Source organism: Amphiura filiformis, chromosome 12 (genome assembly GCF_039555335.1).
Source record: "Amphiura filiformis chromosome 12, Afil_fr2py, whole genome shotgun sequence".
NCBI classification, from domain to species: domain Eukaryota; kingdom Metazoa; phylum Echinodermata; class Ophiuroidea; order Amphilepidida; family Amphiuridae; genus Amphiura; species Amphiura filiformis.
This window is the reverse complement of record NC_092639.1, coordinates 28,809,605-28,831,025: the sequence shown is the minus strand read 5'-3', so window position 1 is coordinate 28,831,025 and position 21,421 is coordinate 28,809,605. Positions and strand designations below refer to the sequence as shown.

General features: G+C 37.9%; 1 protein-coding gene across 1 annotated transcript in view; it reads left to right on the top strand.

Annotated features, from left to right (window-relative positions):
• LOC140166017 (uncharacterized) overlaps positions 1-21,421 on the top strand; it is a 65,498-nt gene that overhangs the window by 22,030 nt on the left and 22,047 nt on the right. The window contains exons 10-15 of the mRNA XM_072189385.1: positions 527-601; positions 1,435-1,502; positions 2,576-2,715; positions 3,347-3,465; positions 5,331-5,543; positions 9,890-9,937. Coding sequence (XP_072045486.1) covers positions 527-601; positions 1,435-1,502; positions 2,576-2,715; positions 3,347-3,465; positions 5,331-5,543; positions 9,890-9,937 — 663 coding nt within the window. The remainder of the gene's footprint in view (positions 1-526; positions 602-1,434; positions 1,503-2,575; positions 2,716-3,346; positions 3,466-5,330; positions 5,544-9,889; positions 9,938-21,421) is intronic.

Below are 21,421 nucleotides of genomic sequence, written 5' to 3'. Positions count from 1 at the left end.
TCACAAGACCTAAAAATATGTTGACATTTCTATTCAGAAGCCCTTATTTTCCTCGAAAATCAGTTCTCAGTTCCCCTACCAGTTGAGTGATCCCACTGCTGTAAACTCACAATATTTAATATTTCCATTTTAAAACTGCCTCCCACAAACAAGGGAAGAGGCCCACACATCGTGCACTGGAACATTCTTAATATATCAATTGGGGAAAGAAGAACCACACATCGCACAGTAGCACAATTTAACATGAAATTACAATGGAAACATAACATGCATAGGCAGTTAAGCCTGTGCTGAGACTTGAACCACAGACTTTGGAGCACAGGTCTTCCGCCCGACAAGCCGGCAGTTCAAATCCCCGCACAGCTCCAGGCAGGTATGTCTGGAGTTTTTTCTCTGGTTTATCAGCCTATGCATGTTATGTTTCCATTGTAATCTCATGTGTAATTGTGCTAGTGTGCGATGCATGGTTCTTCTTTCCCCTGTATGCTTCCCACACAAGTGGACCTACATTGTTTTGTTTATACAGGTTGTGACAGTGTGTTGGATCTGATTACAGGATACGGTCATGGTAAAGAGGAAGAAGTTGAGGAAATCATTGAAAGTAAGTCAGAAATTAATAAAAAAATAATAATAGTTGAAGCTCTTAGAAAGTTATTTTTAGTTCAAACAAAGGTTTGTTATCTTTCTCAGAGCAGTGTTTTAATAGGCACAGTGTTTGAGAGCAAAAATAATATTTAAACACTTTGAAATTTATTTTTAGTACAAAGGTTGGTTTTCTTACAAGGTTTGATATTAGGCCTAAAAAAATGTTTGATTGGTGTAACCCGACTGACCCTAAAAATAGGCCTTAGTTTTTTGCCAAAAAAATAAAAAAATAAAATTAATAAAATTAAAAAAAAAAAGAAACAAAAAAGTTCAGAGGCCATTATCATACACAATTTACCGCTTAAAATGTGTGTAAATTTTTTTTTTAATGGCTGACCAACCTTCGCTTTTTTTATGTTACGCCAATCAAAACAATTTTTAGGCCTTATGCACATCATGAACTATTCCTGATGCACATCTTCCACCTAATTTTGGTAATTTTGTTAATATTTTGTAAAACCTTCAATACTTCTGTTTAGGCCAAAAAAATAGATTTGTCTCATGTCCCATGGGAGTTTGAAATCTAATGCGAGATACATTTTTTAATTGATTATTTTATCAGTAAATCGGGTATTCAGGGGATTACATCCTTGAAAACTCACCGGTTTTGGCCCATTATGTTTTGCCAAAGGCAATTTGTCTCCTTGAAAATAAAATAAAAATTGTGAAATAAAATTTTATTTTTGAACGTTTTCACCATCAGAAATCCAATGCATGCAGGGGGCATTGAGACAAACCTATTTTTTTGTTTTGGCCTTATGCTATATTTTTTTTATCATTTTATCACAGCTGAAGAAATAGAAATCTCGTGTGCAGTGGATGATTTCCAGGTACAAGATAACTTTGTGGTAGAACAGGTGAGTGCTGGGAGCCGGAGCAGTGCATCTCTTTATCCCCTTATAATTGAATTTTCTCTTTTGCTCAGGTGACTGAACCCTCAGCAGTTGTCTTAGGGCGTTTAAATAAAGGCACTTAATTTAATGCCCATGTGACCAGATGGGTGCTGACATTAGGGACGCACCATTTGATACTCAGGGGGGGTAGGAAGTTAGGGTCGGGGAAGAATTTTTTGCGCCAAGGCGGCGGAGTTTTTTTTTTCACGCCAAAGGCTGCAAGTTTTTTTTTTAATTTCATGCATTATACACAGTTAGGTGGGGAAAGTATTTTTTTTTTTTTTTTTTTAGTGTTGGTGGGGAAAGTGTTTTTTTTTGCTCATGTAGTGGGTGAAGTTTTTTTTTTGAAAACTTCCTACCCCCACCCTGAGAATCTAATGGTGCGTCCCTTACAGCGTCTGGACAGAATGTCTGGAAAAGTGACCTTTGGCACAGCGGGTGGTCTTCCTGTGTATTTCAATTGGAAACGCTTGATGGATGTCCAAATTTTCTGCAAATTTGTCATTTTTTTCCGTCGCCCAAAACTTTCAAAATTTAGTTCTTAAAAACATACTAAAAAAACAGAATCCCCCAATGTATAATTAAGTTGCCTTTTAAATTTTGAAGATATTTGTCTGAAAAATTCCTATCTCTTAGCAGTCTACTGATCACTTGGTGGTCTTGATGTGGCGGCGCCCATGGGTCACATGGGCATTAAATAGACCGTATCGAATAAACTCAAGCGGAACGGTATAACAATTGAAATGGCAGCCATGTAAGTTGTTGGTTCTAAGTTTTAAGTGACAGAGGGACAGGTGTCTAGTTCGATTCCAAAACCATTCATACCTATCACATGTTTTATTGTCTTATCGTGCGAATTGCCCTGTGGTACCATTTGGTGGACAGAATTTTATTTAAATGAGGACAAGTGACGTAGTATTCGATAGGGTCTATGTGCATTTTATTTAATACCCTCAACTTTTTGCTATACGTACCTGAAAAGATTTAATGCTTAAAATAAATGATTCTTTGTTTGTTATATGCCATACTTCCTATAGTTTGTTGGTGAGTGGTACAATATTAAGTTTAAGAACCCAGCCATATATGAACATCAAACCAGCTTCAGGACCATTGAATTCAGTGCAAGCAAAGACAAGTCGGCAGCTCACATGGACGTCACCATTAAAGATATGAAAATGTAAGTTGTTGTGACAAATAGGCCTACAATCTCAGATACTTTGTTTGAATACTTTCAAGGCCTAAGAGTGCTGGTCTGTATAGAATAAAAAGAAAGAAATAGAATCAAAGAAAAAGAGCAAGTAAAAGAAAGGCCACACCCAACAATTTTGCTCTAGGTTCTTGAGTTGAGAAATAAGGCTGGCCGTGTCTGGGTGTTTGACACTACATCTGCTGAGTGACCATCTTGTAGTGCTCAGTGATGTATATCAAAGCTTTATTTTAACATTTCCATAAAGAATAAATTAGCATTTCTTTTCCATAAAATGTCAGCTTTTATTGTCAGATGTGTCCACTTTTAATTTTGAGCTGAACAACAACGGGAAAGCAAAGAAAATTGGAATTTACTACCAGTGCCAATGCGTGTTACTCTGTCGGTTGTGCTACGGCGCGATCCTGCGGTGTTTTTTTTCAAAATCTCGGATTGTGTCTCAACTACATCACCTACAGTCTTTGTTGGGTATGTTAGTTTAATAAAGTACATTATAATTGTGCAAAAAAACAGAATTTTGAAAAATATTGAGGGCATCCTCCTCAGCAAATGTTACAATATGGCTTTAATATATTTTCTTTTGATTTGTTATTTATTTTAGTGGTGATATGTGCGGAATAGCTAAAAACCAGGCTGGACGTGTCTGGGTGTCTGACACTACTCCTGCTAAGTTGACTATTTCATTCCAAGTTAATGGACAACAGCCTTCAGATGTAGGAGGTGAGCAAGGGCCATTATACCGTAAAATTCAATTATAAGCATATGCGCCTATTAACAAGTTGCTCTGACAAGAACAAATTGTTATGGTAGTTTGTTAAACTTTTTCATTTTTTTCTTTTAATTTATTTGTAAATGAAAAGAAAGAAAAAGTTAAGCAAACTACCTCAAACATTCCTTGTTGTCCGAGCAACTCGTTAATAGGCACATATATGCTTATTATCAATTTTTACGGTATCGTTGTGATCACAGCACACTGTATGGCTGAATAGAATCCCCATGAATAACTTTTCAATCATAAAAAATCAAAAAGCGCCCTCTGTTGAGAGAATGAAACAATGCAAAAGCTTGATTGCCATATCACGAAACTTGTTCAGCAAGTCATCATCACGACACTTGTAAACAAACCGTGCTTGAGTTTGATTGACAGATGATGTCAGATGCGATTTAGTCTTTTTATCTCTGTCTTTCATTATATGAAAAGCTTATTTCCAAACCGTGTTAAGTCCACCCACCTTCAAAATTGAGATTTTGATGAAAATGGGTAGTGAGTAACTAGGGCTATCCAGCAATGTTTGTGTTTTTTTACAAAATTAGTCAAGTTCTGAAATATTGACACACAAAGTATCGATTTTTTTCCAAAACGTGTTAAGTCCAATCCAGTTTGTTAGCAAACTGTGTTAAGTCCACGAACACTGCCCTTGTGGGCAGCTTGTAGGCAGGTAGCATGGCATAGGGCTTCCAATAGTTAATCGCCCAAGTTCTGCATGATTGATAACACTGCCTTGCTTTGCCTCTTCATTCTTGTTTGGTCCTGAGACTAGTATACCTGAATTTGGTCTGCATAAAAAGTTGTTGTTGTTGTTGTTGTTGTTGTTGTTGTTGTTGTTGTTGTTGTTGTTGTTGTTGTTGTTGTTGTTGTTGTTGTTGTTGTTGTTGTTGTTGTTGTTGTTGTTGTTGTTGTTGTTGTTGTTGTTGTTGTTGTTGTTGTTTATTTTTTATTAGTAGGCCTAGTTTGTATGGGATTTTTTAAATATTTGATAGATACCTCCAGAAGAACATGAACAGGGTGGGAATGGGGAGATGGAGAGGTTGTGATGGTAGAATTAATGTTAGAGGATGGTGGTAGAGTTAGTTTTGATATTATAACTTTGTATGATTATCAAAATTCAAGGTATTATTTAAAAGTTAAAAGTATAAAAAAACTTAGGCTTAAAGACTTAAAAACTTACGACTGTCAATATGAGATTAGGTGGCAGCATGGGGGAGGGGGAAATTTCGATGTGGTAAAACAAGTGGATATTTCAGATCATCACTTATTGTCAGTGAAAATGACATTTATTCAATTCTGAGAAATGCAATACAACTAAGTTTTGAATTTTGAACTATTTTAAATGTCAAATTTTTGTAAAAACGGGCGGGAGGAGGGGGTTCGAGATGCACAGTGTTTTTGTGGCAAAATTGTGTTTTATAGTAGGGAGAATAACATTTTGTATGTTTTTAATAAATTTGTTATCTTTTAAGACTAGTTTGAGAAAAATATGGTTAGTTCTGTGTTACAGATACTATGTTTTGTGTCAAAATGTGTTAAGTCCATGCCAGAAATGGTGTTTTGTGTCAAAACGTGTTAAGTCCATGCTATTTTTAAAACAAGTTAATTCATTAAAAAAAATAAAAAGTCTCTAGATTTTAACTTTACATATTTTTATGGTCCTATATAAATCACCTTCACTTCAATGTAATTTTATAGAAATCAAACTTTTTTTCACAGCCATAAAGAAAATTCCTGTTTTTCTTCAAAGTGAACCTTGTGGACTTAACACGGTTTGGAAATAAGCTCTTCATATATTGTCCCTTATTATTTGCAGGTTGGAACTTCTGGATTGTAGCCACAGATTATGCTAATTATGCTGTTGCATATGCATGTCATGAGATTGGAGAATTCAACACCTGTGACCTCAAAGCAGAGGAAATATGGGTACTTTCAAGAAGGCCATCATTACCTGAACGCTATCAATACCATATAGATAATGCAGTACAATATGTGTGTATGGAGCCTGAGGATCTTGTCAACAATGATCGTAAGTCTGCCTACTCCTTCTCAGGGGGGGTGACACTAAATTCACGGCTTTTGTTTAGCCACGCAAACCTATGGCAAATTTTGTTGGCTTGCTCTCAACAAAGTGAGGCAAGGTATCGATCGGTTATGAATAATTCACATCAACTCTTACTCAGCCCATGTGATTAAGGTCACCACATAAAGGTGTCGTAAGTTTAGCGAATCGAACCTGTTGAAGATAGTAAAAAGCACCCCCAAGTAAGGTTAGACCGGGCGGAAGTGGGTCAACTACTATGATCCCATCAGGCCACAGTGATTTGTTTCTGCAAGAAAGTCTTTTAATTTGATAAGGGAATGTCTTGTTGATATAGTAGTGTCGAAATTGAGACTAACTATTGATAATACAAAGGAAATATACGACAAGCATAAGATATGAAATACAGTGAGTATTTGAAGTCAAAAAATCATTTGACACTTCATGTGACCTTCCAAAATGGCACCCGCGGCAAGAGTTTTTGCCATGTGCTTCCTCCCTGTGGAAAAGTATCCCGAAAAATATCAATCTGCACTAATACACTTATTGGTGTAGCCTGCCAGTATGAATTATTGTTGAAAAGTAGAATAGCACAGTAATTTTGACATTTAATTGTATACCGCCACTAATAATCCAAAAATCCGATCTTTATTCATAGCTATTCATCACGTCTATTGGCTCATTTTCTTCCATTGAACTATTATAGGCACTTCAACATCGATGATAACCAGCGACACACCACAAGACCCCAGAAAAAAAAATCATAGGCTCACGCCAAGCCATCTGTACACCTGTCTTCAATATAATAGATTGAATACAATACCGTTCTTTTTCAAAGAGACTAATCTTACAGGTGCAAGTGATTAGCATTTCTTTGACATCTATGGTTCGATGCATCGGTAGGTCCTACTGCATGAACGTGAGTGCGGGCGATATAGTCAAAATTGTATTCATCTATTGTTATACGGTACTTAATCCGATTTGAGTACGTCACTTCGTCAGCGTGCCTATAAACATATTCTGTTAGGGAGTAGCCTACATTAAACAATTACAATTTCAAACTTTGTGATTGGCAATAGGCCCCTACCGGTAGGCCTACATTAAAACGTATGCATGGGTGACACCCAGGAGCGATTCTAGTATTTATTTCCTAGCTACATCATATTTTGATTGTTTCCGTTTGCCATAATTTAACACAGAATAAAAGCAAAACTCACTGAAAATAACATTTGCTGAAAAATCAACTAAGTTTAGGGAGTGTTCAGAAATACTTTGGTGGGGGACAATATATTTTTTCATGTTACAAATTTGTTAACCCCCACCTCCTCTTCGTGAACCCAAAACTTTGTTGACCCCCGGTCTCACAAGTTAATGGACCTAAAACTGTTATGACCCCCACCCTCATATTTTAATATTTAAAAGTACAAAACTATTTTGCCCCCCCCCCTCCTGACCATTGTACATCAAACGATAGAGGAAATAATATTATTAAATAATACTAAAACTTGTATTCATGTCAGTGTTGTGAGTAATTTAGTAAAATAGGGTAATTTTTTTAAATTAAAACTTCAAATAATATTGTTTTTGTTTGTTTTAGATGACAATTACAGTTTCATGCAAAAGAGTTATGCAAATACTTTAAAATGTACGTTTGGCACATAGGCCTACGCGTCATGGCCTACTCTGCCTGGCAAAGCTAGTCTGGTCGGAATGTGCATAATAATTATGTTTCGATTCGTAGCCGATACAATCGGAAACTACTCTGTCCCTTGATCAAACGTCTATTATATTAACGCCCTCTGGCCAGGTCAGACCATCATTTTAATAACAATATGCTATTAACATATGAATTGGACACATGCAAATTACGAAGTGTCAAAGCGCTTCAGACTCCGAAAGTATATGTATTACAATATTGTATACGTTATTTAATCTATTGCCATTCTATTTCAGTAATGTTTAAGTTCTAACGAATGTTTGATGACGAAAAATCGGTAATATGTTACATACAATATCTAGGAGAAATATATTATCGATTTTACGTCATCAAACATTCGTTAGAACTTAAACAGTACTGGAAATAGAATGGCAATAGATTAAATAACGTACATATTGTACATACAATATTGTACGTACAATAAAAAGTCTGTATACTGCTTTACATCCTGATTTGATAATCCTTGTCCTTCTTTCTATCTCTCTCCCTTTGTTATTATGATAATGACTTAATTTGCATATTATGTGCTGAAATTCAACGTAATAATCAGATTAACTACCATAGCAATTATGGATGAATACTCCGCACTACAATGTTCACACAGTACCTATGCATTGAACCACAGATATAAACCGTTTGTATGGGAGTACCCTTCTCCCAGGGATACTTTATCTCTTGAATGGATAGACTCGTTAACTTCAGATATTCTAGGATAGATATGCCACTGTTAGAGACTGTTTGGGTGTTCCAATTTGTTTTTTATTTTTTTAACAAAATTAAAAAAATTCAAATATATTTGTTCATTTATTTTTTCTTTCAACTGTTTTTTTTTACCATAATGCATGTCAAGGTGAGGCATTGTGGGTGATGCTTTGTGTCGAGATCCCGGTTATTTGTAGTTTTGGATTTTTTGTTTCAGTTAATGGGCAATCTACATGGAATAATTGAATCCACATATCAATATGGAACATCTGAAACCCAGACTAATGTTGTCCTGTAAATAGTGTGTCTTAATGTCTAGTTTATAATTTGTTTCATCTCAAGTTTGGTAGTGACGTATGTGCATATTTTCTGTGCCGCAGTATCAAATCGTGCTCGTAAAGTTAAACGCCCTAAGTGTGCATGCACGCGTACATGAGCATTTTGTTGGCACGCTTGCAGCGCAACCGCGAAGAAGCATTGACGTCACTACCAAACTTGAGGTGAACCAAATTATAGAGAACAGTGCACCATGATGGATTTCACAGTGGCAGTTTCAAATCTGTGCATTTACACTTTTGCATCGCCAGCATACAGATAAATCACCTTTCTACATAATATGCCCTGCGGGATTAGGTTAGCATGTGCGATTCAAATCTAAACCTCTAAACTTGAGACGCGACAGATTATAGTAGGATATGGGACTATCTATACAGTGTAGACGCAGGATCAATGTGAGAGTTTCAACATAATGAAAAAAGCTGTAGGCCTAGTGTGTAAATTTATGCACGTTATGCAATTTGTAAAAAAATGGCATTGTATTAAAAAATGCACAAAAAAGTACTGGGAGATCGTAGCTGTTTTCATATGCATCACCATGCAGCACACATCATGCAGGCCACGGAAGTAAACATTGATGCATATCAACCCCATGAGAACTACAGCTGCCTATTGGTCAAAAAGAAATTTTCATTATGAATTGGACCAATCAGCAACATTGTTAGAATAATTTCACCACACAAAAAAATTGGGTGAATTATTTGCAAAGCTCCATTCTGATTAGTAATTAAAGTGAAGATATTACGTAAATGACCAATCAGAGACAATGTTAGAGGGTTATAGAGGTTATCCACGTTCATGTGTGACTTCGAACAAAAGGTGCTGATTCCCGTAGTATTCCTCATTCAAAACAATTCAATGCACGACCTCGGAGTTACATGTATGATTATGGCGGGCTATTTTGAAACATTTTTGTTGCACATGCAGGTACTTCTTTTGAACATCTTAAACAAAGATGTTCAGTCGCTGATAGGATAAGCAGCTTATAGAACACAGATAGCCTCTATTCTATATCTCCTCTCACATGTAGATTTCTGTCACACAAAGTGGACCGTTTTGCCGTGCATGTTGGATGACACCATACAAATTGGGTTGGATCAGGGTCGTAGCCAGGATAATAGTGCACCTGTTTCAGCCATTAACCACACCTTAATTTTCTTCCTATATGAGTAACTTAACCCTAACTGAACCAAACTTCAAGAAACCTCAATTCACAAAACATACGCAATCGCCGGTATCCCACATGATGTTATTGCGTTATCATGCAAACAGTCATAAGGGCACAGGAAGTTTGGCCCGCCAAACCCCCGTGGCAATTAAGCTATCCCTGTGTGTGTACTTAGCACCCAAGGGTTCAGTGGTTCATACCGCATCCGTGAAATTCTTCATCTTTCTTTCTTCCTTCTTTCCTTCCTTCCTTCCTTCCTTCCTTCCATCCATCTTTCCTTCCCCTTAGCCAAAAAGCACCTGGGAGGTTAGGGTTAATCACACTTTGTAACATAGGCCTATGAATCTTACCTCAACATTTTGTAATTTCAATTTTGACTTACACACTTTTTCCTTTTATTTATATTTTCAGAACCATGCCATCAGAAACCTGTGAAAAATACATTAAATCTAAAAAAAGGTAAGGATGTAAAATGCTTCCTATTTCTTTGATTATTAAATATGTTGTTATTTTATGATTGCCTCTAAATTTAGATGAGAATTGAATATTGAAATGCTGCAAGAGCATTATACTCTGAAAAAAGGTTCTTCATTTGTCCTCTCTAGAGAACACTAAAATTATAAGGAGCCATAAAATGATCTTTAGAACCTTTTTGGTTCTCTAAATATGCTTTAGAACCTGTAATGGTTCTCTAAAGATCCATCAGGCGTATGAGAGCAAGACCTGGTGTCAGGAACGATACACACCAGCTGATCACCTGGTTAGGTTTTTGGCGAAAAGTATGTGCTTTTAGTTGTTAATTTGCATAATTTATGCGGGACACTGAACTATGGTTGGAAATGTGTTCAAATCAACCTTGTGGAGCTGTATCTGGGGATCCGTAAGCACCATAAGTGCTATTATGATGAAAATGGGCAGGGGGTAACATGACCAGAGGGTCTCGACCTGATTAGATTTTTAGCGCAAATTATGGTAATTAAGTACTTAATTTAAATAATTTATGCGTAATAAGGAAAATACCTTGTGAACAGATTATCTGGAGATCTGTATGGGGTACAGTGATGTAACTTGGTGGTGAGTAGCGGGGCCATGATTAGGTTTTCAGCATCATTCAAATTGTCAAGTCATTTTGGGGTCACCAGGGGTCATCTGAGGTCAAATTGTCATATGGGCATGAAACTTGGTGGGTACAGTCAACATTTAGGGCCAAATTTTTGGAAGGTCATTTCAGGGTCACCAGCGGTCATTTGAGGTCAAATTAGTAAAAACTTGTATGGGCATGAAACTTGGTGAGTAGGCCTACAGTCAACATTTAGAGGCAAAATTTTGGAAGGTCATTTCGGGGTCACCAAGGATATCTGAGGTCAAATTAGTAAAAACTGTCAGATGGCATGAAACTTTGTGGGTACAGTTAACATTTATAGCCAAAGTTTTGTAAGGTCATTTTGGGGTCACCAGGGGTCATGAGGACAAATTAGTAAAAACTTTCAGATGGGCATGAAACTTGGTGGATACAGTCCCCATTAAGAGCAATTTTTGGGAAGGTCATTTTGGGGTCACCAGGGGTCATGAGGACAAATTAGTAAAAACTTTCAGATGGGCATGAAACTTGGTGGATACAGTCCCCATTAAGAGCAATTTTTGGGAAGGTCATTTTGGGGTCACTTGGGGTCATCTTAGGTCAACTTGTCATATGGGCAAAAAAACTTGGTTGGCACCAGTCAACATTTAGAGCCCAATTTTTGGAAGGTCATTTAGGAGGCACCAGGGGTCATCTGAGGTCAACATTTTGGGAAGGTCATTTTGGGGTCACTAGGGGCCATCTCAGGTCAACTTGTCAGATGGGTATGAAACTTGGTGAGTACAGTCACCATTTATAGAGCCTTTTTTACTTTTGTTACCAAAAGCAATCGTGAAAGCATGGCGGTAACAACAGCAGGCAAGACTCATGGTTCAAGAACTGCCTTGTCTTTGCTGGATTGCTTAATACATCTACCTTTTTATGGTTCATTATCACTAGGATTGTTTAAAAAAAATGAATTTTGATGAATTGAATGGTGTTCTAGCAAATTGATAAGGCTGCAATAGCTGCCCTATAGACATTTGATAAATGCTGCAGTCTATATTGTACAAATCTAAAAAATATGATACCTGGCAGCTTTTACAGGTGCATGGGACCCTCAAAATAATGAAATGATGTAGACCCTGGTAATAATGAAATTGACTAAGTTTCTCGCATTATGACCCTTCTTTTTATGTCTTATAATGTGATATATATATATCTGGAATGTAAAAAATACTGCAAAACAAGAAAATGTTTTACAGAAACCATAAATAATCTTAGAAATTAAATATACTGTAAAATGTGTCAAAGTTGTAAAAGAGACGTAGATCATTGGCGACTACCACATATGCAAATTTTATTCAAAACTACATATTATATATAATTATTATATTATTATAATGTTACTGTAAAACATAAATGTGACCAGCTCCTACAAAACTCGGAACAAGTCGCCAGGCATGTTTTTGAGTTATATGCCTTTAAAATGACATTCCCATAAAAAAAAAATCAAATTTTGGAATTCTTAATTTCATGGTATTTGACCTTGGGACTGAGTGGACTTTCAAATCCTTGAGAGTACTTATTAAAAAGAGGTTTATTTAATCAATAATCCCTATTCAATCCTATGTAAGGCAGGAAACTAATTATCACATTACTCAGACTAGCAATTTGGCAAAAATATCAAGGTATTATTACAAAATTATCCATATCTTAAAAAGTATTGATGCTATGTATATAATTTTGGTCTCATTTTGAAGCTTATTGTCATTTGCTTACATTTTAATTCAAATCATGAAATGTCAAAAATGCCACTTGTTCCTGATTTTGTCGGAACGGGTCACAAATGTTGTACAGAAATCAAATATAAATCTTAGTCAATAATAATGCTATAAAACATGCAAATGACAATGTTGTACAGAAACCATGCATAAATCTGAAAACATTCAAATACTGTAAAACTGTAGAAATGTTGTACAGAACCTATGTATGTATCTAAAACATTAAATATACTGTAAATGATGCAAATGTTGTACAGAAACCATACATAAATCTTAGAACATTAAAACTACTGTAAAACATGCAAATTTTGTACAGAAACTGCATGTGTAATATATATTTAGAACAATAAAATACTGTAAAATATTTAAATGTACTGAAACAAGAAACATGTAAACATGGTCATATTGTTGCAATGTACAGTTTGCTTACAAAAACCTAGCAAAATTTGATATACTGTTTTTAGATCTTTTATCATAGACTGCCTTGTTTCTTCATCATAGATTTTTTCTGGTTGTTTATTTGTGAATACTATTTCTATCAGAGTCAATTGTACTGACTTCCACCTGACCTCAATTTGCAGTTTCATATCACAATAATACTGCCCTTTCAATTGACCTTTTCGGTAAATCCCATAAGCCTTTGCGAGTAGACCTCAGATGTTGTCATTTAACATAATGCCGATGCACACATCATTGTGTGAACATCGCTACTGCGCATTTCAAAGCCGTGAAGTGCACAGTAAAGATGTGCGCATCATCAGGGTGACATCAAATGACGACATCTCAGGTCTACTTGCAAAGGCTTGTGGGAATTCAAAAAGTATCTGCAAATATATGTGACCTGTTTACGACTAAATGAGCATAAAGTCGCAAGTTGGTAGTTTCTAGATGCCCTGGCTACTGCGTTGGTGTTCTTTGTTTCACACGCACCTGTTCAAGCCAGTAGTATGTCTGTATGTTATTTGTGAATGGTGGCACAATGGACCAATCACGAAGGTAATACTACTGGCTTGTACAGGTGCGTGGCAAACAAAGAATATCAACTCAGTCAGCCAGGATGTCTCAAAACTACTAACTTGTGACTCTATGCTCATTTTGTGGTAGCAGGTTACATATATGTGACATGATCTAGGGGAATGAGTCACATGTCCACCCTGGTTGAAAATGAGTTTTGCAATGTTTCTAAAGAAGACAAGAGGAAACCAGGAGGGTGAAAGTGCATAGGAACAATGCCGGAAACTATGTCACGCTATTGTTCGACCTAGGCTACATATTTTTTTAACGCATGCGTGTTCGTCAATACAGCTTTAGTCTGCTCCATCTTCGCAACACAGTACGTGGAGTGTTTGGAATCACACTGACGGCGGAGGAGAATACTAGCTGGTCAGACAGTTTAATGTTATCAAGCATATAATACCTGAACAATCACCGTCATTTGATCGATTTACTACAGAATATAATTCAAAATATAATTTTAATATTGTAAATCTGTTAACTTATATATTTGTATACTAAAGTATAAGGACGCTTGAATAAAATCATGTCGAAGACAAAATAGCCGCTAATCCGCCTATTGTCTAGACCTAGGATACATATTCCGAATGAGGGCAGCAGTCTAGGATGCTTATCCCTTCGTATCGATCCCTGAGGAAACCTCAGTAGGTGCTTCAAGGTTTGTGGTTCAGTGCCACATTCGCAGGTCACATCTTTGGTGTTTAGATATCCCCACTTCTTGAGAGTCTCTGTACTATCTCTCAGTCTGTTAAGACATTTCCATTCAGCAGTCGGCACCAGGTGGAGGAAGTTCTTCTTTGGCACTTACAGACATTTTGTTGATGGATGATTGGCTATAGCCTCTCTTCTCATAAGGCAATTCTGGTACCTTCTACATTATACTGTACATAACAGGATTATATTTTTGTAACTGAATGTGATATTTGAACATCAACTTGATGTCAAGTGATGACTGGTTACAGCGACATCACCGGTTCACATACCACATATCAACTGCTCAGTGCCAGAAGTGGGTAAGTGTAATAGCTGCCATGTGTAGATGAGTGCAATATAATGTGTGTAATTTACCATATGTTCACAGGGCAGCTATTGCACTTACCTACTTCTGAAACTGAGCTGTCAATATGAAAAACTGCATTACTTAATAAGGCAGAATATGGATTGATTTATTTTCACCCGATCTGACCTCAGCTTTGTCTGCAAGTAGTGATTCTTTTTATTTGTCTTTTTCAATTTTGTCGACCAGCAATTTCCCTCATTGGGATATTCTCTTCTTGACCTCCATGTTTACAGCATGAGCATTTCTCTTTGTTAAATAAAACCCCTGCAAAGGTGTACAGAAATGGATTCAGGGTAGAATTGACTGGCAACACAAATGTTGCTATCCAGGCATAAGCTGTAGGACTGACTTCTATTGCACCAGCCTGGACAAGAATAGATATAGTCCCAATGGGTACCCAGCAACAAAAATCAGAGAGGACAAGAAGAGACATTTTCATAGCCATGCGTATTTCTTCTTGTGATTGTCGAGAATGTCCGCAATCTCTGCTAGTTTTTCTAGCAGTGCTGAAAATGTTGATGTAACAGAAGCCCACTATTAAGAAACAGACAAAGTTGAGGCCAGTAAACATGGCAGTGGATAGATACATGGATGTTTTGCTATAATCAAGACTATATTTTATTTTGAGGTCATCGTCAGGACTTGTCCAACTACCTTTATATTCGGTCTCAATTGCAACAAAACTTTCATTATAAACCTTTAAGTTTGATATTGGCAGGCCAACACAAACCTCTGAATTTCTGTAAACATCAGAATCTATGCCTGATAATACAAATGAGGCAATGCTAAAACTTGCTGCAACCAGCCAGAGCATGCCTACTAGTGTACGTGATAATGTTGTACCCAAGCGCCGACCACCAAATGGGTACTTAATGCCCAGAAACCTGTCTATGCTTATCAGTGTTATGAAGAAAGCTGAAGCCTCACTGGATAACACAGATAAGGCCCCAGCAAATCTGCACAGCACACTTCTTCGCCAGGTTTCGGAATGAGATGGGAAAAAATCTGCATAATATGCATCTACTGAAAGCAAAATGATAAGGTATATGCACATAGTGAGATCAGATATTGAGAGGTTTGTGATGAGAAGAAACTGGACCTTGTTACTTTCCTGCCTTTGCCTAAATCTGGTGTACAGGGAATAAACATTTCCAATTATGCCAAAAATACTCATAAACCACATAACAACTTGAAGGAAGTCAAATGGCAACATACTCTTGCATGTTAGGAATGGAGAAGGTGGCTCATCACTTTCACACAGGACAGATGATGCATAACAACATATTGCAGCTCTGGTGACTAAGATGACGGTTTCATTATTCAACTCTGAAAATACTTCACTGCGTATCCACAGCAGTGGGTTGGCTCTGATGTTTACTGTTTGTAAAGAGGTACATTTTGATAGTATTGGAATTTGATTCAAATAATTATGAGATAGGTTTAAAATCTGCAAATGAATGAGACTGTCAAAAATGTTTTTAGGAAGATAATGGAGCTGGTTATGGTCAAGTCTCAGCTGTAGGAGACTGGGTTGGTTTTTAAATGTGCTCGGATGGAGAAAGATTAGTTTATTATTGTGTAACCAGAGGAGTTGTAAGCGCCATATTGATGCATACAAGGATATCTCCAGATTATTCTGTCCTTCAAATGTAGAATTTATTACACGCAAAGCATTGTGGGATAGGTCTAACTCAAACAGACTTGTCAGATCTTCGAACACACCAGGATGTATCTCTTGCAGTGTATTTTTACCCAGGAATAACATCCCCAGGCTTGTCAGATTTTCAAACACACCAGGCTGTATCTCTTGCAGTGAATTGTTACCCAAGAATAACACCTCCAGACTTGTCAGTCCTTCAAACACACCAGGCTGTATTTCATGTAATGCATTGCTATCCAGGTCTAACATCTCCAGACTTATCAGTCCTTCAAACACACCAGGCTGTATCTCATGCAATGCATTGCTATCCAGGTGTAACCACTCCAGACTTATCAGTCCTTTAAACCCACCAGGCTGTATCTCTTGTAATGCATTGTAAGACAGGAATAACCATTCCAGACTTGTCAGTCCTTCAAACACAGCAGACTGTATCTCATGTAATACATTGCTCTCCAGGTATAACCTCTCCAGACTTGCCAATCCTTCAAACACACCAGGCTGTATCTCATGTAATGCATTGCTCTCCAGGTTTAACGCCATCAGACTTGTCAGTCCTTCAAACACACCAGGCTGTATCTCATGTAATGCGTTGCTCTCCAGGTTTAAAGCCATCAGACTTGTCAGTCCTTCAAACACACCAGGCTGTATCTCTTGCAATGTATTGTTATACAGGTATAACCCCTCCAGACTTGTCAGTCCGTCAAACACACCAGGCTGTATCTCATGTAATGCATTATTATCCAGGTATAACCTCTGCAGACTGGCCAATCCTTCAAACACACCAGGCTGTATCTCATGTAATGCATTGCTTTCCAGGTATAACCTCTGCAGACTTGTCAGTCCTTCAAACACACCAGGCGGCTGTATCTCATGCAATGCATTGCTTTCCAGGTATAACCTCTGCAGACTGGCCAATCCTTCAAACACACCAGGCTGTATCTCATGTAATGCATTGCTTTCCAGGTCTAACCATGTCAGATTTGCCAATCTTTCAAACACACCAGGCTGTATCTCATGCAATGCATTGCTTTCCAGGTATAACCTCTGCAGACTTGTCAGTCCTTCAAACACACCAGGCTGTATCTCATGCAATGCATTGCTTTCCAGGTATAACCTCTGCAGACTTGTCAGTCCGTCAAACACACCAGGCTGTATCTCATGTAATGCATTGCTTTCCAGGTATAACCTCTGCAGACTTGGCAATCCTTCAAACACACCAGGCCGTATCTCATGCAATGCATTGCTTTCCAGGACTAACCACGTCAGATTTGCCAATCCTTCAAACACACCAGGCTGTATCTCATGTAATGCATTATTATCCAGGTATAACCTCTGCAGACTTGGCAGTCCTTCAAACACACCAGGCTGTATCTCACGTAACCCAATACCTGCCAGATTTAGTATTTCTAAGGAGCTGCCAAACCTGTCAAATGCCATGGGTTGTATGCTATGCAAAGTACTACCATGCCAGTCAAGTACATTCGCCTCATCAAATGGATACAGAACTTCAGTCATAAATACATATCCATCAGTGCAATTACTGATTATAGTATTGTTACCCAAGATACAGGTACAGTTAGATGGGCAATCAATTTGACATGTTAATCTTGGCAATGACCTTGAATTTGAATATTGCTCATCACATGTTATTATCTCATCACTGTCTTGTCCTCTTACAGTCAAAAGCTCACAGCACACAAATAAAAGCATGTATAACACCAGTGGTATCCCTTTTAAGTGTATGAGTTTACAAGGGATACTCCAGTGACAGATGTGCTTAGCCATGGTGGTCGTGCAGGATGGTATTGTCAGCTCTGTTGCATATCACAAAATGACCAGTTTGTCTTGTCTGCTTGTTGTAGATAGAGGTTTAATGTTCAGTTCATCTATTACATGATTGGCTGTACTACAATACCGTTAGTGGGTCATTCCTTTTGAATTCCATACACCCCCTTTGCAAGACATGCCATTAATCTTCCACACAGGGAGTGTGAATTTCAAATGGGGATACCTGAATGGGTGATTGCATTTGAAATTCTGAATCATACCCTCTGTGTTTGAGATTAAGGTTATGCCTTTCATAAGGGGTGTATGGATTTCATCTGGAATAGCCTAGTTGTATAGTGATCACCAGTGTAGGTGACCAGCCAGGGGCTTTGTCATTGGTAGAACTTGTGGAGGCGGAGACTGTTTATTATTATCTGCCTGGGCCTATCATTACATCAGTTCAAAAAGACAATTTTGTATTATACTAATCAACGCTACCCTGTTAATCTGCCCTATGAGTCTGTGACTATATACATGTATGTAATAGTGTCATTTATTATATTTGGCACAAATGGGCTCTTCCAATTCAAATACATGTATTCCATATGGAAGACATGACCTTATCTGCTATTTAGAGTTAATTTGTCAAGACCAAGTGAAAAACTTACGTTTTTCTGCTGACAGTTTCGCCAGAAACCTTCTGGCTTTCTCAGAGCATTGATGATGTTAGTGATCCATCTGCTTGGAGCGGGAACCTTGACCGGATGTTTTGATTTTCCCGGAAGTGGCATTCCTGTCTCCAGTAGTGGTCTTGAGCAGAGGATCAAAGATGCGAATCAGAAAGAATGTGCCCTCATCTCTGTTCATGGTCTTGTCCCCTCTCTTGCGAATTGAGATCGCTTCCTTACCCATCTTGCTCTGCGATTTTCTTCTCTGTCGATGATTGATGAACTGAGAATTTCCAAAGTGGTCCACTTTCTTGGCTTATGCAAAATGTGGACTTAGCCCCCTTAAATTTAATTTTGTGGGTTAATTTTAACGGTTTAACACACATAAAACTGATCCCTTTGTTAGTTTTTCGTATAATTTGGACTTTCTTGGGTTTATTTTTATATATTTCCCCTTAAAAGTGAACCTTTTTGTCAACTTGGGTGGCATCTCACCTCCCCTCCCAAGTCTGGGGATGGGACTGCCAATCAAAACATCCTCCTTTTCCAGGATATCAGTTGCTAGATGTAGATTAGAGGTGTGACTCCAATTGACAGCTAGCCTTATTTATACTCCTTTAAATTTTACTCCTTAACTCCTTCAAATGCAGATTTTGGTATCAGCCTGAATTATGTTTTTGTTTGAATGGTGTGAACAAAAATCATGGTTGTTAAAAGTGGACTTTCTTCCCAAAATTTGGACCTTTTTTGAACAAAAAAGGGTGAAAAACCTTTTTGTATACACCCCCGCACCCCCCTGCGTACAGGCCTGGTTGGTACACCGCACACTCTGTGATGCAGAGAATAATGCTTCTAGAATATAAACCACTATGAGAGCTATTGAACTCAACATGGATTAGCCGTATAACCCCCCAGAAAGAAGAAGAAGAGAAAACTTTTTTTCTCAGGTGTGGTTTTGAACCCCTGACCCCTCAGGTGCCACACCCTTGCACAGGCCTACTTTGCCACGGGGGTATACCCCGGTAGCTTGCCCGGCCAAGCTTTCCGTTGCCATATGACTGTTCGCATGATGATGTAATAGGGTTATGTAAACTTATAGGAAAATTAAGGTGTTATTAGCCCTAACGCCCCAGTTGCTTTTTGGTGAGGGGGAAGGAAAGAAGAAGAAGAGAAAACTTGTGTGCAGTTTTGAACCCTGACCCCTCAGGTGCCATGCCCGTGCCCTGGCCTACCTTGCCACAGGGGTGTAGCTTGCCCAGCCAAGCTTTCCATCGCCATATGACTGTTCACATGATGACGCAATCGCATTACGTGGGATACCTGCTTGTGCCTACGCTTTCTGAATTGAGGTTTTTTGATGTTTGTGTACGCCAGGTTAATAATATTTGAGTGATGGTATTGATGTAGCCAGGACTTTTTCAGATGGGGGGAACAGGGTGAGGGGGGAGGGGAGCAAGGCAACTTTCAAGGAGGGCAAAATTAGATGAAAGTCAAAAATGGACTAAAAAGTAAAAAAAGGCATCAAAATCCTAAATATCAGGGAGGGGGGGGGGCAGCTTTCACCCTTGGCTATGCCACCACTATGTGATGGGCCTGGATTCAGAGCACAGATGTACCTTTAAATCAGATTCACTGAAGGTAACCATAACAGCTGTAAATCAAGAAATTTGAAGCCTTATGTCATCATTGGATATACTTCAACTCCTGATCTCCATGTCCTGATAATCTAGAGCATGTTATGATTATATACAGCTATAAATCAGGATTTTGACATGTTCTGTTACCTAATATTCCCCAGTCAGTGTAACTGAGCAAGTGGGTGTTGTGCATATGCCCGGTTATATGATTATATTACAGCTATAAATCAAGGATTTTGAAGTCTTTTGTTGTTATAGTATTTTCACTCGGTGTAATATTGCAAGAATACGTGTTATGATTGCCTACAAGTAACTGTGATTTTATCAACTTGATCTCTTTGCATCAACATCCTGGCGTCAAGTATCTTTTATTTTATGAGGCGCAGTCTAGTAACTTTCAGAAAATCTGGTCATTTTATATTCTTGGCAATTAAAGCAACTTTCAGCTTTTTTTACCTTAGGGTGGAAAGAAAGAAGGAAGGGAATGAAGAAGATGAATTGAAAAGTTGTTTTCACCATGTTCACTGGTCTGGTTTTGAACCATGCACCGACCCCTTGGGTGCAGAGCAGTGTTCGAATTAAGGAAAAATAAATGGTTGTCCCACGGACAATCAGGTTACAATTTCTGGTTGTCCGTCAAAGTTTTTGGTTGTCCGTATGTACAAAGGTCCATTTTGGCTACAGATTTATGGTTGTCCGGCGGACAACCAAATCAGTGATTTTGGTTGTCCGGTGACTTTTTAGTTGTCCCGGGCAACCGGACAACCAAAATTTCGAACCCTGGTGCAGAGGACAAGGCCGGGGATAGCAAGCCATGAGTATGCAGCTCGGGCAGTGATTTTGTGTGTATATTAGGGTTAAAGCTAGAATAATTATGTAATTTCTGTTAAATTATGATTTTTTATTCTTTCACAAAAATGATAAAACAGTACTAACTGTCAGAATGGTTTTTTTTATCAATTCGTGTGCAAAATATTGCAATTTTACCCTTCATGTAGGCCCAAAAACACAATGTTTTTCATAATTAAAAGGCAATTGTATTGTTTTGACAATTATTGCTTTATTTTTTCTTCTGCTATGATTTTTAGGGGGATGTCCCCCCTTCCAAAAATTTAGGGTGGATTTGTTCCTGCACCACCTCCCCCCCCCGCTTCGCTTCGCTTCCACCACCATGGACATAGAAATGTAAATCTATTTTTAAAATAGCTTTAAAATATAGGTGTATTAGTGGATAGCTGTTGGTATTGTCCAGGTCTAGAATTGAATGTTTTTGCTGAACCATGCATGGTATCA